The 18893-nt window shown below is 45.0% G+C and overlaps 1 protein-coding gene across 1 annotated transcript in view; it reads left to right on the forward strand.

Moving 5' to 3' along the window:
• The first annotated feature begins 6960 nt into the window (after window positions 1-6960).
• LOC130284967 (uncharacterized) overlaps window positions 6961-18893 on the forward strand; it is a 26459-nt gene continuing 14526 nt past the window's right edge. Inside the window, exon 1 of the mRNA XM_056535966.1 lies at window positions 6961-8644. Within this exon, the coding sequence (XP_056391941.1) occupies window positions 7138-8355 (1218 nt within the window). The 5' untranslated portion in view covers window positions 6961-7137 and the 3' untranslated portion in view covers window positions 8356-8644. The remainder of the gene's footprint in view (window positions 8645-18893) is intronic.

Genomic DNA, 18893 nt, shown 5'->3' on the forward strand with positions numbered 1-18893 from the left:
AAGGGCACAGATTGGGAACCACTGTAGTAGTGGTCTGCAAACTGTAGTCCTCCAGATGTTGCAAACTACAACTCCAAGCATGCTGGGAGTTGTAGTTCGGCAACATCTGGCTCTAAAGATGTTGCCGAACTACTACTCCCAGCATGCCTGAGAATGTTTGGGAGTTGTGGTTTTGCAACAACAGGAGGCACACTGGTTGGGAACCATTGTCTGTTTCCTAACTCAGTGTTTCCCAACCCGTGTGCCTCCAGCTGTTGCAAAACTATAACTACCAGCATGCACTGATAGACTGTGCATGCTGGGAGTTGTAGTTTTGCAACAGCTGGAGGTCCCCCCCTTGTGAATGTACAGGGTACATTCACATGGGCAGTTGGCTTACAGTGAGTATCAGGCTGCAAGTTTGCGATGCAGCAAATTTTGCGCGGCAGCTCAAACTCGCAGCGGGAAAATTGCTGTAACCCCCCTGCCCGTGTGACTGTACCCTAAAAACACTACACTACACTAATACAAAATAAAATAAAAAGTAAAAAACACTACATATACACATAGCCCTACACAGCCCCCCTCCTTCCCCAATAAAAATGAAAAACGTCTGGTACGCCACTGTTTTCAAAATGGAGCCTCCAGCTGTTGCAAAACAACAACTCCCAGTATTGCCGGACAGCCGTTGACTGTCCAAGCATGCTGGGAGTTTTGCAACAGCTGGAGGCACCCTGTTTGGGAATCACTGGCGTAGAATACCCCTATGTCCACCCCAATGCAAATCCCTAATTCAGGCCTCAAATGCGCATGGCGCTCTCTCACTTCGGAGCCCTGTCGTATTTCAAGGCAACAGTTTAGGGTCACATACGGGGTATCGACGTACTCGGGAGAAATTGCCTTACAAATTTTGGGGGGCTTTTTCTCCTTTCACCCCTTATGAAAAGGTGAAATTGGGGTCTACACCAGCATGTTAGTGTAAAAAAAAAAATTTTTTTTACACTAACATGCTGGTGTTGCCCTATACTTTTCATTTTGACAAGAGGTAAAAGGGAAGAAAGCCCACCACAATTTGTAATGCAACTTCTCCCGACTACGGAGATACCCCATATGTGGGCGCAAAGTGCTCTGGGGGCGCACAACAAGGCCCAGAAGGGAGAGTGCACCATGTACATTTGAGGCGATTTTCACAGGGGTGGCTGATTGTTACAGCGGTTTTGACAAACGCAAAAAAAAAAAAAAAAAAAAAACACTTGTGACCCCATTTTGGAAACTACACCCCTCACGGAATGTAATGAGGGGTGCAGTGAGAATTTACACCCCACTGGTGTCTGACAGATCTTTGGAACAGTGGGCTGCGCAAATTAAAAATTTTGTACAGCCCACTGTTCCAAAGATCTGACAGACACCAGTGGGGGGTAAATGCTCATTGTACCCCTTGTTACGTTCCTCAAGGGGTCTCGTTTCCAATGTGGTATGCCATGTGGGGGTTATTTTTGCTGTCCTGGCACCATAGGGGCTTCCTAAATGCGACATGCCCCCGAGCAAAATTTGCTCTCAAAAAGCCAAATATGACTCCTTCTCTTCTGAGCATTGTAGTTCGCCCATAGTGCACTTCATGTCAACTTATGGGGTACCTCCATACTCAGAAGAGATGGGGTTACAAATTTTGGGGGCTATTTTCTGCTATTAACCCTTGCAAAAATGTGAAATTTGGGGGGAAGCACACATTTTATTGAAATTTTTTAAATTTTTTTTACATATGCAAAAGTCGTGAAACACCTGTGGGGTATTAAGGCTCACTTTATTCCTTGTTACGTTCCTCAAGGGGTCTAGTTTCCAAAATGGTATGCCATGTGGGTATTTTTTGCTGTCCTGGCACCATAGGGGCTTCCTATATGGGACATGCCCCCCAAAAACCATTTCAGAAAAACGTACGCTCCAAAATCCCCTTGTTGCTCCTTCCCTTCTGAGCCCTCTACTGCGCCCGCCGAACACTTTACATAGACATATGAGGTATGTGCTTAGTCGAGAGAAATTGGGCTACAAATAGAAGTATACATTTTCTCCTTTTACCCCTTGTAAAAATTCAAAAATTGGGTCTACAAGAACATGCGAGTGTAAAAAATGGAAATTGTGAATTTTCTCCTTCACTTTGCTGCTATTCCTGTGAAACACCTAAAGGGTTAAAATGCTGACTGAATGTCATTTTGAATATTTTGGGAGGTGCAGTTTTTATAATGGGGTCATTTGTGGGGTATTTCTAAGATGAAGACCCTTCAAATCCACTTCAAACCTGAACTGGTCCCTGAAAAATTGTGATTTTGGAAATTTTGTGAAAAATTGGAAAATTGCTGCTGAACTTTGAAGCCCTCTAATGTCTTCCAAAAGTAAAAACTCGTCAATTTTATTATGCAAACATAAAGTAGACATATTGTATATGTGAATAAAATAAAATAATATTTGGAATATCCATTTTCCTTACAAGCAGAGAGCTTCAAAGTTAGAAAAATGCAAAATTTTCACATTTTTCATCAAATTTTGGGATTTTTCACCAAGAAAGGATGCAAGTTACCAAAAATTTTTACCACTAAGTTAAAGTAGAATATGTCACGAAAAAACAATCTCGGAATCAGAATGATAACTAAAAGCATTCCAGAGTTATTAATGTTTAAAGTGACAGTGGTCAGATGTGCAAAAAATGGCCGGGTCCTAAGGTGTAAAATGGCTGGGTCCTTAAGGGGTTAAAGGGGTATTCTGGTGGACTTTTTTCTTTTTAAGTCAACTGGTGCCAGAAAGTTTAAAAGATTTGTAAATTAATTCTATTGAAAAAAAATCTTAATCCTTCCAGTACTTATTAGTGGCTGTATTCTCCAGAGGTTCTTTTCTTTTTGGATTTCTTTTCTGTCATGACCACAGTGCCCACTGCTGACACCTCTGTCCATGTCAGGAACTGTCCAGAGCAGGAGAAAATCCCCATAGCAAACATATGCTGCTCTGGACAGTTCCTAAAATGGACAGAGGTGTCAGCAGAGAGCACTGTGGTCATGAAAGAATTGAAATCCTAAAAGAAAAGAATTTTCTCTGTAATATATAGCCACTAATAAGTACTGGAAGGATTAAGATTTTTTTATAGAAGTAATTTACAAATCTGTTTAACTTTCTGGCACCAGTTGATAAAAAAAAAAAGTACCCCTTTAAATGTTTCGTATATAAGACCCGAATGGTTAACACAAATGTAAGATTTCTTGGCATTGCAACAAATAAGCTTTTTGTATGGAGGGCACCTGTCAATTCAAGGGGTTCTTGCACATTTTGCTGACCCCCCTCCTCACATTTCTTCCTCTCTAATGTTCACTGTCTGCAGTGGTCTGTTGGTGATAGCTGGCCCTTGATTGTCCCTCACCCTGTCCTATCTGGTTACCAGTGCTCTCTCTGACGTGCCCACTGGCAGAAACCTTAACACTGACAGACAAACAGGCCTCCAGGTTCCACCACGTTGACTGCCCCATTGCTCAGTGCATTTTCCACCAACACAAACTGTACTCTTTTGGTTGGTAGTGTGGTAACCACGAGTGAAACCCGTGACCGCCACTATGCTGGGGTTAGCTACTTGGTTCTTGGGGGGGTTATGAACCCAGGGTCGGATGGTATTAACCCTTAATGTCGCGTGAAGCCACTGTAGTCTTGGTATCTCCCGGGGTACTACAGGTCCAGGGAACTCCGTCTCCCCACAGGCTAGCAAGGAAAGAATTGACTCCACACTAGGTTGCAGTTTAACGGAGGCTTTACTAACTTGAAGATAGGTGGTACAATCTCCACAGCGCTCAACCAAAGTCTCCCAAAGGTTTAACAGACAGTCTCTAGAGGACCACACAGCTTGCAGTGCCTGGACTTGATATTGCATATATGCTTGGCTCTTACGGCCGGACTAGGAGTTTTAGGTCTGCGCTATATTAGGTTTGAGATCAAAGTCACTTACTGAAGTGTCGGTAGATTTGTGGCTTTTCGCCGAAAGATAATGAATTGTCCTTTAGGAATTCTCTGATCAAGGCTGAAGTAAAGGCTTGATATTAGTTGGGGTTTCTTCATGCTTTTCTTATCTCTCTCTCTCTCTCATCTTTGCTCTCACTCCTCTGCGGATTCTTCACTCTGTACTCTGAACTGAATGAATTGCTTTACTCCTCCTCTATTCCTCTCACAGGAAATGCCACCCTTTATAAGGGAAGGCTGAACTAAAGCCCATTGGCCAGGCAGCTGTGGATCATAGAGTTGTCTGTATCCCCTTTAGGATTTACAATAAAGTTACATACAAGTGATAACATAATATAACACCTTACACAAAAGTTCAGTCTAGCCCTCAGTCCTCCACTCTCACATACCCTAACTAAGCCTGAGGTTGCTAGGCAACATACTTAAAGCTACAGACACCTATTAACGGATTGCTAAATTATAACAGTGAAAATACAGATTAGAAATGGTTGAGTCCCTGCAGGGGAGCCCCCAGGACACTGGAGGTCTCAATCTGACAGGTCCTAAAATACCTTGACAAAATGTACCTTTACTGGGACACCACAGTAGCATGGTAGACATAAACATAAGGCATAACCTCCCATGGACACTCATAAGTAACTGTGCTTCTCCCATAAAGAACTTCATACCCCTAAAGGCGTATTCCACTGGAAATTAGTTCTATAAAAAAAAATCCTAATCCTTCCAGTACTTCTCAGCTGCTGTATACTACAGAGGAAGTTCTTTTCTTTTTGAATTTCCTTTCTGTCTGACCACAGTGCTCTCTGCTGCCACCTCTGCCCATGTCAGGAACTGTCTGGAGCAGAAGCATATTCCAATAGCAAACCTATCCTGCTCTGGACGGTTCCTGACATGGACAGAGATGTCAGCAGAGAGCACTGTGGTCAGACAGAATACCTCTAGAGCATACAGCATCTTATAAGTACTGGAAGGATTAAGATTTTTAAATGGAAGTAATTTTCAAATCTGTTAAACTTTCTGGTACCAGTTGATTTAAAAAATAAATCTGGTTTTCCACTGGAGTACCACTTTAACCTCTTAAGGACCCCGCATCATATGGCGGTGGGCCCGGCGTCATAGTGAAGCCGGGACCCGCATCTAACAGCGCGCGGCACTGATCGCAGTGCCGCGCGCTATTAACCCTTTAGCCGCGCGCTCAAAGCTGAGCCGCGCAGCTAAAAACGAAAGTAAAAGTGCCCGGCTAGCTCAGGGAGCTGTTCGGGATCATCGCGGTATAATGTCGGCATCCCGAACAGCTGTAGCACAGGAGGAGGTCTTCTTACCTTCTCCTGCGCTGTCCGATCGCCGAATGAATGCTTCAAGCCTGAGATCCAGACTTGAGCATCCAATCGCCGAAAACACTGATTGATCCATTCCTATGGAGATGCATCAATCAGTGGTAAAGATCAGTTAATGCAATGTTATAGCCCGCCCTGTAGGAGCTATAATATTGCATAAGAGAAGTGTAAAAAAAAAAAAAATCATTAACCCTTTCAATTATCCCTTCCCCTAATAAAAGTTTGAATCACCCGGCATTTCCAAGAATAAAAAAAACACAGTGTAAATAAAAATAAACATATGTGGTATCATCGCGTGCAGAAATGTCCGAATTATAAAAATATACTGCTTTTTAAACCGCACGTTCAATGGCGTATGGGCAAAAAAATTCCAAAGTCCAAAATAGCGCATTTTTGATCACTTTTTATACCACAAAAAAGTTAATAAAAAGTGATCAATAAGCCTGATCAGAACAAAAATGATACAGCTAAAAACTTCAGACCACGGCGCAAAAAAATAGCTCTCATAGCACCCTGAACACAGAAAAATAAAAAAGTTATAGGGGTCAGAATATGACCATTTTAAACGTATAAATGTTCCTGCATGTAGTCAGGATTTTTTTCTGAAGTGATACAAAATCAAACCTATACAAGTATACAAGTAGGGTATCATTTTAACCGTATGGACCTACAGAATAAAGATAAGGTGTCATTTTTGCCAAAAAATGTACTACGTAAAAACGGAAGCCCCCAAAACTTACAAAATAGAGTTTTTTTTCATCAATTTTGTCGCACATTGATTTTTTTTCCCGTTTCAATGTAGATGTTTGGGTAAAATGACTAATGTCATTACAAAGAAGAATTGGTGACGCAAAAAATAAGCCATCATATAGAATTTTAGGAAAAAATTTTACAGTTATGATTTTTTAAAGTTAAGGAGGAAAAATTGAAAATGAAAAAACGGAAAAAGCCCGGGTCCTTAAGGGGTTAATGGAATGAGTAACCTCGTCTTTACAGAGAATTGCAGTGACCATACAGTGTGAGAAGAAATGGTAAAATATTGTCAGAAGGTTCCTCAGTAAGATTGTAAGAAAGCTCGGCTAACATCGTAAAGGGGTACTCCGGCCCTGAGACATCTTATACCCTATCCAAAGGATAGGGGATATGATGTCTCCCCATGGGGGTCCCGCCGCTGGGGACCCCCGCAATCTTGTATTCGCCACCCACCTGTTTGAGCTGCACACAGCGGTGCCAGCTCACAAACAGGGGCCAGAGTATCATGACCTCTCCCCCCCCCCCCCCCCCCCGCCCCCCCGTATGCAAGTCTATGGAATGGGGGGTAGAGGAGTGTACATGGGTGACAGAGGGGGGATGGCCAAGGTGGACATGGATGACAGGAGGGACAGAGGGGTGATTAGGGTGGAGGGACAATGGTGACAGATGTGGACTGGGGGGTGGTCAGAGGGGTGGATGGGGGGGGAAACGTGTGTTGCAGAGGAATGGACAGAGGTGGCCAAGGTGGACATGGATGACAGGATGGTGGACACGGGAGATATGGGGGTGAACAGGGATAACGGGGGTGGACAAGGATGACAAGGGGGATAAAAGAGGGGTGACAAAGGGATAGAGGGGTGAATAGGGGGGTAGACATGTGTTACAGGGGGGTGGACAGGGAGGGGTGGACATGGGTGACAGGGATAGACAGGGGGTGGACGGGGTTAAGAAGGGGTAACAGAGGGTAGGAAAGGGTACAGTACCTTTTTGCCATTTTTCTTCACTACACTGGCACAGTAACAAAATCCTCAAACACACTGGGGGGGATTTTGTAGCCTATCTTAACGTCAATGCCATGAACATGGCTTTTACGAGTGTTTTTGGAGGAGATAGCCTTGAATTTTTGGATCTTAAACTATACGTGGAGAATAACCAGCTTCTGGCACGAGGCTATAGGAAAGAAGTGGCAAGAAATGCTCTTTTACACTATAAGAGCTCCCACCCTATTGAAACTAAAAATTCTATTCCGTACAGCCAGCTTCTACGTCTAAAAAGAAATAATAGCAAGCAGTCTGATTATGAGGAACAAGCAGGACACTTACTTACACGCTTTAGACAGCGTCAGTATCCTAATGAAGTATTGGCACGAGCTTACAGGAGAGCTGCAACTAAAAACAGAGAGGACTTACTTATAGATTCAAAAAATAAGATAAAAGATTTTCAGTCTACTACTGAACAGAATTCAAGATTCATGTTTGCTTTTAAAAACAGCCCTTTGAATCATGTCATTAAATCTGCCATCACCAAGAACTGGCATCTACTCATGGCAGATCCAGATATTGTGAATACAGTCCAGAATAGACCTACAGTGACCTTCAGAAAAAACAAGACGATCGCTGATTTATTGAAGGGTCAGAAGTTTAATAGAGAAGCACATCCCAAGGAGACTTGGTTGTCTGGTATAGCCCCGAAAGGGAATAAGAATTGCGGTTTCTGTCCTCAATGCCCTCATAACATCAATGCGATTTCTATCAAATTAGGGAGTTATGTTTTTGAAATAAAACACCTCATCACCTGCCGGAGCACCTTTGTTGTATATTTTTTATGTTGTAGTTGCCAATTCTTTTATATTGGAAAAACCGAGAGACAACTCCGGGCTCGAGTACGAGAGCATATGTACTCAGTTCGTAAAGGAGGCGGATCCCCAACATTTGTCCAGCATATGCAATCCATACATGGTGGCAATTGCACCACGTTAAAATTTGGAGGTCTTGAAACAATCCCTTGTCACCCTTCTGGAGGAGATAGACGCCGCCTGCTCCTGCGTGCTGAGGCGCGATGGATATTGCGCCTTGACGCGCAGGGGCCGTTAGGGTTAAATGATAAACTAGATTTTTCCCCTTTTTTTATAAATTTCCCTTTATTCAGGGCAGTTCTAGGTCTATTAGTAGTGATGTACTTACCTAACTTGCTTTTTGCTTCCTTATGTGGTTTCTGTTCCGTTCATTTCTTAATGCAACACGGGGTGAGAGTTCACCTGGAATCATGTGACTCACCAGCTGCACCTTTATAATTCGCACAGCGCGATGACGTTAACGAGGCCGGATGAAGCGCATTCCTATGCGTGAAACCGCCGGCAGTCGCCTCTGAGCGCTCCACTATCCATGTCCTCCGTGTTCGAGTCGCGACCCGAGATGGGAGCAGGATTACCTGGACTGAAGCGGTGAGTGCAGGACACCTTTTTTCTTCATTTACTATTATTTGGTGACTACGGTCTTTATTGTCCTAGCACCTCCGTTGCCAGGGTGGATTTCCAGACTAGCGGGACGTCGTCTCCATCTCGTGGTCTTAGGAGGCCTAAGGTATCGGTGCCACTGTTGTTTCTTTTTTACTTTTAGTAGATTTGTAAATTACTTCTATTAAAAAATCTTAATCCTTCCAGTACTTATTAGTGGCTATATATTACAGAGAAAATTCTTTTCTTTTAGGATTTCATTTCTTTCATGACCACAGTGCTCTCTCCTGACACCTCTGTCCATTTTAGGAACTGTCCAGAGCAGCATATGTTTGCTATGGGGATTTTCTCCTGCTCTGGACAGTTCCTGACATGGACAGAGGTGTCAGCAGTGGGCACTGTGGTCATGACAGAAAAGAAATCCAAAAGAAAAGAACCTCTGGAGAATACAGCCACTAATAAGTACTGGAAGGATTAAGATTTTTTTTCAATTGAATTAATTTACAAATCTTTTAAACTTTCTGGCACCAGTTGACTTAAAAAAAAAAAAAAAGTTTTCCACCAGAATACCCCTTTAAAGTACTGTGCACAACGTATATGTTTAGGTTTATTGCTGGGGTATGCGTGCTGTTTAACAAAACATGGTGGCCAGGAAGTCTGACCATGAGGCTATTTGGTAGTAAACAGGCAATAGCATGAGGAACTTATTCTATGACCATTACATTGTTGGGTCTACATCAGATGTCTCAAACTGGTGGCCCTCCAGATGTTGCAAAACTTCAACTCCCAGCATTCCCGACAGACATTAGCTGCAGAAAATGGCTGTCTGGGCATGTCCAGGCATGCTGGGAGTTGACGTTTTAAATCATCTGGAGGGCCACCAGTTTGAGACCCCCGGTCTATATGCTTATTTTAAAATAGGCGGAAAGTGATGAATGTGTACTGCCGGTGTGAACTGTGACTTGTTGAGACATCAGCATTCGTGGCTTGTGTGAGGACACACCACTGGTGGAGAGATGTGAGAGCGACATCAGCCACCATAGAGCCACATGGAGCGACATCAGCCACCATAGAGCCACATAGAGTGACATCAGCCACCATAGAGCCACATGGAGCGACATCAGCCACCATAGAGCCACATGGAGCGACATCAGCCACCATAGAGCCACATGGAGCGACATCAGCCACCATAGAGCCACATAGAGCGACATCAGCCACCATAGAGCCACATGGAGCGACATCAGCCACCATAGAGCCACATGGAGCGACATCAGCCACCATAGAGCCACATAGAGCGACATCAGCCATCATAGAGCCACATAGAGCGACATCAGCCACCATAGAGCGACATCAGCCACCATAGAGCCACATAGAGTGACATCAGCCACCATAGAGCCACATGGAGCGACATCAGCCACCATAGAGCCACATGGAGCGACATCAGCCACCATAGAGCCACATAGAGCCACATCAGCCACCATAGAGCCACATAGAGCGACATCAGCCACCATAGAGCCACATAGAGCGACATCAGCCACCATAGAGCCACATGGAGCGACATCAGCCACCATAGAGCCACATGGAGCGACATCAGCCACCATAGAGCCACATAGAGCGACATCAGCCACCATAGAGCCACATAGAGCGACATCAGCCACCATAGAGCCACATAGAGCGACATCAGCCACCATAGAGCGACATCAGCCACCATAGAGCCACATAGAGTGACATCAGCCACCATAGAGCCACATGGAGCGACATCAGCCACCATAGAGCCACATGGAGCGACATCAGCCACCATAGAGCGACATCAGCCACCATAGAGCCACATGGAACGACATCAGCCACCATAGAGCCACATGGAACGACATCAGCCACCAGGCCAGTATTTTACCGGCACAGCCTTTATTTTGCCGACCCTGACGGTTATTTTTATATAAAAAATACTGGCAATTCAATGGCCGGTATTTATCCAACCAATCCGACTCCTGGAATGGATCCAACCAATCAGATTCCCGGAATGTTGCACCATATACTATACCAGTGTTTTCCAACCAGAGCGCATCCAGCTGTCGCAAAACTGCAACTCCCAGCATGCCCGGACAGCTGTTGGCTGTCCGGGCATGCTGGGAGTTGCAGTTTTGCGACAGCTTGAGGCACCCTTGGTTGGGAAACACTGGTTTAGAGTGGGCAGCAGAAGAGACAGCTGGAGCCGGGGGACAGACAAGTACCATCCGTGACATGAAAAGCACCTAAATAAGAATTGCTGAAGCAGCACAGGGACTACAAAGTGTTAACCCTGAAGTAGGATCATCTGAGAGAGATTAAGAGGTTGTATTATAATAGTCTGCCCCTGCTACGAGGGCCTAGAACTAGTATTAAAGGGGTTCTCCGGTGCTTACACATCTTTTCCCCTATCCAAAGGATAGGAGATAAGATGCCTGATCGCGGGACTCCCGCCGCTGGGGACCCCAGGATCTTGAACGCGGCACCCCGTTTGTAATCAGTCCCCGGAGCTGTCACGTCCCCTCCCGTAGGCTTGCATTGAGGGGCGGAGCGTGACGTCACACAGGGGCGGAGGCGTGACGTCACACGCCGCCGGCCGTGTGGTCGCCGGTAATCAGACCCGGAGAGAACACGCTCCGGGGACTGATTACAAACGGGGTGCTGTGTGCAAGATCACGGGGGTCCCCAGCGGCGGGACTCCCGCGATCAGGCATCTTATCCCCTATCCTTTGGATAGGGGATAAGATGTCTAAGCACCGGAGAACCCCTTTAAGATACTGAGCCCTCGGCTATGAGAACATTTGATCTGTCTTAGACTGCATTCACACTTTGTTTTTACATTACGAGTGCCAGATACGGCTGGGGGAGGGGCAAACCGGGCTCTCCCATATCCCAGCCGGACCAGCACTGAACTCCATTTACTTTAATGAGCCGACCGGAGTCAAACGCTGACTCCAGTCGGCTCATTTTTGACCCGTATGCGGTTTCCTGACCTCTAAAAAAACGTGAGATACATTTAACATTAAAACTAGATTAACATGCCAATCAGACCATGTTATGTATGTTATACAATGTATCTGTTCGCTACAATATGTAGGACGCACCACACAGCCCCTCCATAATCGATTAAATAAACATCGTTATAATATCCGTAATACATTTTTATTACATGGAGTCTCCAGGCATTGCGCACAATCTCATCCTGATGTACAGCATCCTATAACCATCATACCCATAGAGGCAATTCCAACACATATCTCAAATCGTATTGAACAGTAGAAAAGAAAAGAAATGTATTGGATATATCGAATGGGTACTTTAGTTCCGGATGGACTTAATGAACTCTCAGAAGTGATACTGTAAAATTATCCCATTCATTCCTTGGAAACAAACACAATAAATACACTTTCAACTAATCAAGATATATTCATACTTATATGCTTCATTTAATGCCACTCGCAGCCATTTAACTCTTTCAACTGACAGTTTACCTATTTTCCTTACCTTATTTCCTGAGTACATCCCGGGATATGCGCTTGTTCTAAAGCCGTTAGCAGCGATCGTTATATCCCCGCTCGCTCTCCCCTGTACTAGCCTAATAATGTACATAAACATGGTAAATGTCTCTACTTCGGCTGTTACACACTGCCATCTACTGGTGGATTTTCATCATAGCACTCAGCACTTTTTTATTTAACCCCTTAAGGACTGAGCCCTTTTTCACCTTAAGGACTCAGCCGTTTTTTGCAATTCTGACCACTCTCACTTTAAACATTAATAACTCTGGAATGCTTTTACTTATCATTCTGATTCCGAGATTGTTTTTTTGTGACATATTCTTTTTTAACTTAGTGGTAAAATTTTATGGTAACTTGCATCCTTTCTTGGTGAAAAATCCCCAAATTTGATGAAAAAATTGAAAATTTTGCATTTTTCTAATTTGAAGCTCTCTGCTTGTAAGGAAAATGGATATTCAAAATAAAAAAATTTTTGATTCACATATACAATATGTCTACTTTATATTGACATCATAACATTTATGAATTTTTACTTTTGGAAGACACCAGAGGGCTTCAAAGTTCAGCAGCAATTTTCAAATTTTTCACAAAATTTTCAAACTCGATATTTTTCAGGGACCAGTTCAGATTTGAAGAGGATTTGAAGGGTCTTCATATTAGAAATACCCCACAAATGACCCCATTATAAAAACTGCACCCCCCAAAGTATTCAAAATTACATTCAGTCAGTGTTTTAACCCTTTAGGTGTTTCACAGGAATAGCAGCAAAGTGAAGGAGAAAATTCAAAATCTTCATTTTTTACACTCGCATGTTCTTGTAGACCCAATTTTAGAATTTTTGCATGTTGTAAAAGGAGAAAATTTTTACTTGTATTTGTAGCCCAATTTTTCTCGAGTAAGCACATACCTCATATGTCTATGTAAAGTGTTCGGCGGGCGCAGTAGAGGGCTCAGAAGGGAAGGAGCGACAAGGGGATTTTGGAGAGAACATTTTTCTGAAATGGTTTTTGGGGGGCATGTCACCTTTAGGAAGCCCCTAGGGTGTCAAAACAGCAAAAAAAAACACATGGCATACCATTTTGGAAACTAGACCCCTTGGGGAATGTAACAAGGGGTAAAGTGAACCTTAATACCTCACAGGGGTTTCACGACTTTTGCATATGTTAAAAAAATATATAATTTTACCTAAAATGCTTGGTTTCTCCAAATTTTTACATTTTTACAAAGGGTTAAAGCAGAAAATACCCCCCAAAATTTGAAGCCCAATTTCTCCCGATTCAGAAAACACCCCATATGGGGGTGAAAAGTGCTCTACAGGTCTCAGAAGAGAAGTAGTCACAATTGGCTTTTAGGAAGAAAATTTTGCTCTGGGGGCATGCCGCATTTAGGAAGCCCCTATGGTGCCAGGACAGCAAAAAAAAACAAAAAAAACATGGCATACCATTTTGGAAACTAGACCCCTTGGGGAACGTAACAGTGTTACAGTAAGTACTTACACCTCACAGTTTTTTTTGAACAATGGGCCGTAAAAGTGAAAAATTTTATTTTTTTGCACTATATTGATAGTGTTAGCCCAAATATTTCATCTTCACATTGGGTAATAGGGCAAAAGGCCCCCAAAATTTGTAGAACAACTTTGTCTGAGAAAAAAAATACCCCATATGTGGATGTAAATTGCTCTGTGGACGCACTACAATGCTCAGAATAGAAGGAGGGAAATTTTGTTGAAATCGAAGTCGGGGGTCAAGTGCATTTATAAAGCCCCCAACAGAAAAAAAAAAAAAACACATGTGACACAATTTTAGAAACTACACCCCTCAATGAACGTAACAAGGGGTACAGTGGAAAATAACACCTCACAGGTTTTTTGAAAAATGGGCCATAAATTGAAAAATAAGATGTTTTTACAATAAAATGCTGGGGTTACCCAATTTTTAACATTTTCACATGGGGTAATATGAGGAATTGGGTTACAAATTTTGGAGGACTTTTTCCCCTGACTATGAAAATACATCCACATATGGGGTAACGTGCTGGACGGGCGCACAACAAGGCTCAGAAGTCATAGAGGTCACTTTGTATTTGTGACCTATGGCATATCAGTAGCTGACGGTTACATACATTCCGAGAAAAATACAAAAATGAAACACCCAAATGTGACACCATTACAGAAAGTACCCACCCTGAGGAATGGGTATAGGGGTAAAGAGGACATTTTTAATGCACAGGTGTTTCCTAAATTTATTTTCCAGGAATGGATGAAGGGTAGCTTTTGAAAATTGCAATTTTCAACCTATACTCTGCTTCATCTTTCTGGGAACAACTAACATGTGACTCCGAATTGTCGCCTGGAAATACGACAGAGCTCAGCAAGAACTCTTCGCATTTGAGGCAGATGTTTGTTACGGACCTAACAGTTACATACATTCAGAGGAAAATACAAGAAAGGAACACCCACATGTGAGAATACTATTAACAGTACACCCCCCTAGGGAAGATGTATAGGGTGAAGTGGAGATTTGGAACAGACGGGTGTTCCCTTCATTTATTTTCCAGGAATGGATGAAGTGTACTATGGGGGGAAGAAAATTGCAATTTTAGTACTGATATGCCAATTATTTTCCCAGAATGATGACCCAGAGTACAGCCAAAAGTAAAAATGATGCCCGCCCCAAACCCTATACTCTGAATCATCATTCTGGGAAGGGGATGTGTGGGGCCGTCCCTATTCTGTTACCTCAAATGCGCAACCCGCTCAGGTGGAGAGAGAGAGCGTTGCGCATTTGAGGCAACTGCAAACCTCCAATGCTGTTGACTCTGTGACCCATGACCCATTTTTTAGGGGGAAGAAAAAAAAAAATATTGGAGTATTGGGAAAAAGGTTTTTTTTTTTTTGGGCGGGGGGGATAGGGTATTTTGGTATAAAATTTGGAAGTCAATGTACCCTGGACTGGTACATTGGAGCCGAATTCTGGGGAATGAAAATTAGGGCAAAGGATGGAAAATTTAGTACTCCATGGAAGTGTGATACTCCCTGAAGCAGTCTATGCAGAGGCCCGGATTATCTGGGCAAGTGTCACACTGAATGGTGGTGTCCCTCCGTCTCCCCTTCCTGTAACACACTCTGCATTTCTTCTGGGTTCGTCCCGACCTTCTAGTGTTGGGGATCACACCAGGAAAGTGTTGGCCCGGGACGATCCGGGGACCTAAAATTCCAGAGGTGCTCTTACCCACTCCTTGGCGGTCACCAAAGATGAGGGCCTTTAGAACTACCTCTTGGAACTCCAGGTATGTCCCTGTGTTGCCAGCGTTCTGGTACAGTATAAAAGAGTTGTACATGGCAACCTGTACCATGTAGACCGCAACCTTTTTATACCATACACGTGTTTTCCGCATGGCATTATATGGCTTGAGGACTTGATCAGAAAGATCAACTCCCCCCATATACTGATTGTAGTCCAGAATACAATCAGGCTTGAGGACCGGTCCCGCGGTACCTCGCACAGGGACAGGGGTGCTGCCATTCCCATGAATTGTGGTGAGCATAAGGACATCCCTCTTGTCCTTATACCGGACCAACAACAGGTTCTCATGGGAAAAGGCACGGGACTCACCCCGGGGGATAGGAGCATGTAGGGGATGGGACGGAAGGCCTCTTTGATTCTTCCGGACTGTCCCACAAGCGACCGTGGATCTGGCGGCGAGGGATGTGAAGAGAGGGATACTAGTATAAAATTTATCCACATAAAGGTGGTAACCTTTATCTAGCAATGGGTGCAAAAGGCCCCAAACGATTTTCCCTCTAACACCCAGAGTGGGGGGACATTCTGGGGGTTCGAAACGGGAATCTCGTCCCTCATACACTATAAACTTGCAAGTGTACCCGGAGGTACTCTCGCAAAGTTTATACATCTTCACGCCATACCGCGCTTGCTTGGTTGGGATGTATTGCCGGAAGCTGAGTCTCCCCTTGAAGCTGATGAGCGACTCATCAATAGAGACCTCCCGCCCCGGGACATAGGCCTCCCAAAATCTGGCCCCGAAGTGATTGATGACCGGCCTGATTTTATACAGGCGGTCATACGCAGGATCAGTTCGGGGGGGACATGCCGCATTATCAGCATAATGCAAACATCTCCGAATGGCCTCGAACCGGGGATGTGTCATGGCCATACAGTAGAGGGGTGTCTGGTAAAAGACGTCCCCACTCCAATATTGCCTGACACAGGTTTTTTTTAACTATACCCATATGCAGCGCGAGGCCCCAAAAGGTCCTCATTTCGGCTGCATCGACTGGAGTCCAGCCGCCGGGTCTAGCTAAAAATGAGCCCGGGTTAGCGGCGACGAACTGTTGGGCATACAGATTCGTCTGTGTAACCATCAAATTAACAAAGTCGTCACTGAAAAAAATGACCGAAAAATCCTTTTCAGTGAACCCGACAATGTTAATTTTGATTCCTGAGTCGCCAACAAACTCAGGAATCATGGGCTCGTGGTCCGCTGCCTCAGCCCAGTCAAGTTCTCCGGTACGAGGTACCAGTGACCTTGGCAGGGGGGCTTCACTAGTATGAGCGCCAGGGGGACTCGTACTAGCATGGGGCACAGGGTCAAGGGCAGAGGAGGTTTGCGGCACCGCACGGCGGCGTCTCCGCCGCCTTGGTGGCTCATCATCTGAACTAGATGATGAGGAGGACGATGAAATAAGGAAGGTGGGGTCTTCATCGTCCTCTGAGCCGCTCTTGGTGTCGGAGGCAATTAGGTCATATGCCTCCTCCGCCGAGAACACTCTGCGGGCCATTTCCCTACTCTAATGTGGATACGGGGGGTGTGTGTGTGTGTGTGTGTGGAAAAACTTTATTGGTGTATGTGCTGCGTGTGGTGTGGTGCGATATTACCTCCCTAACCCTACCTAGCCTAACCTAACTAAACTAAACTAACCCGCCCTAACAGAAAGAAAAAAAATATAAAAAAGGGGACTTTTATTTTTTTATTTTTTTTTAGAAAGGGGACTTCTAACGCAAAAAAAGCCCTGCGCCAAAAAAAAGCGTTTATCTAATCAGTGGTGTGCGCACTGATTAGCGCTTGTGGCGGCAGGGGGCGCAGAAGTCAGTGGGGGGTCCGGCCACTCAGCCCAGAACAGTGGCTGGTGGCTTGTACACAGACCCCCACACAAAAAAAACGAAAAATAAAATAAAAAAAACGCTTAATCCCGAAAAAAATGCACCCGCCTGAACCCCCAAAAAACGCTGATCAGTGATAAATCACCGACAGCGGTGGGACAGGCTGCACACACAGGTACGGTCCGTCCACACAGTACACGCCTGCTACTGGTGGCACGGAACACCTATGGGTGCAAAAAAAGAACGCGGTAACCGAAAAAAGTGCCTTTACCACCAAAAAAAACGCTGATCAGTGATAAATCACTGACAGCGGTGAGGCACGCCGCACACACAGGTAAGGTCCGGCCACACAGTACATGCCTGCTACTGGGGGCACGGACCGCCTATGGGTGCAAAAACACGCTAGAAAACCCGAAAAAAAGCGCCGGCACCACAAAAAAAACGCTGATCAGTACTACGGGACTGATCAGCGGCGGATGGGCTTTAACAAACGTTGGCAGACCGCTCTTTTATAACTAAGAGGGTCCGCACACACGCTTAGGAAAAAAAAAAAGAAAAAAAGATCTGCGCCCAAAAAAACCGCTGGCGGCAGACCGCAGCGACCCAGCAGGGCCGGGGTCACGCAGCTAAAGGTGCTACGGACCCACGGACACCCACTGAGGTACGCTGGAAAAAAAGAAAAAAAACTTTTTTTTTTTTTTTTTAACCCTAACCTGTCCCTACCTAATCTAAAGCTATCCCTGGGGATTTCTGTGCCAAGGGGCCACAGAAAGGGGGCAAGGGGCACTTTTTTTTTACTGAGGGGATGGTGGGCAGCACGGGGCTCCGTCCTGCACACCAGATCTCTCTGAAATGGCGGGCAGAACGGAGCAACATGCTCCTAGCCCACCAGATCCCCTCCCATTACATTGTGATTGGTATGGCCACTTTGGCCACCCAATCACAGCTGTACTGAGGGGGGTGGCCACAATGCCAGCCCCCAGTACAGCATGGATGGTGATTGGTGGTGTATACTACACCACCAGTCACCATCTATATCCAGGTCACAGGGTCACACGTGCCCCTGATGACCTGGAACCGCTGCAGAACGCCGGTTAGTAGTTACCGGCGTCCTGCAGCGATCGCCGGTATAGGAGGTCCTCCGGACCTCCTCCGGCACACTGCCGGGATGTCTGCTGATAGAAATCAGCAGACATCCGGCTCCGATCCCCACCCGGCGAGCGGCGGGGAACGGAATCGCAGCGCATCGCTCGTCTGAATTGGCGAGCGATGCGCTGCGATCGCCGACATGGGGGGTCATCATGACCCCCCTAGGCGATATGCCGGGATGCCTGCTGAACGATTTCAGCAGGCATCCGGCTCCGGCGCCCCTCCGGCTAGCGGCGGGGGGCCGGGATATGACAGGACGTACTCAAACGTCCTGAGTCCTTAAGGACTCGGAAAAGGTGTCGTTTGAGTACGTCCTGCGTCCTTAAGGGGTTAATTAAATAAATGTATTATATTGGTTTTTATTTAGACAATATATCAGGCCTTTCATTACAATTATTTTACTTATTTATTCAATTGTTTTATGCTATTTTAGTTTTATTAATGTGTATGTTTTTTGCACACAGCTTCTACGGCACTCCGGAAGTTGTCATCGCCCCCCCCCCCCCTTTTTTTTTTTCTTCAATTGTTGTCTTATAAAAGCAAGTATTTTCCAGTATGTACACTATGCCTGATGAAGATCCCT

Source organism: Hyla sarda, chromosome 8, assembly GCF_029499605.1.
Source record: "Hyla sarda isolate aHylSar1 chromosome 8, aHylSar1.hap1, whole genome shotgun sequence".
Taxonomy (NCBI): domain Eukaryota; kingdom Metazoa; phylum Chordata; class Amphibia; order Anura; family Hylidae; genus Hyla; species Hyla sarda.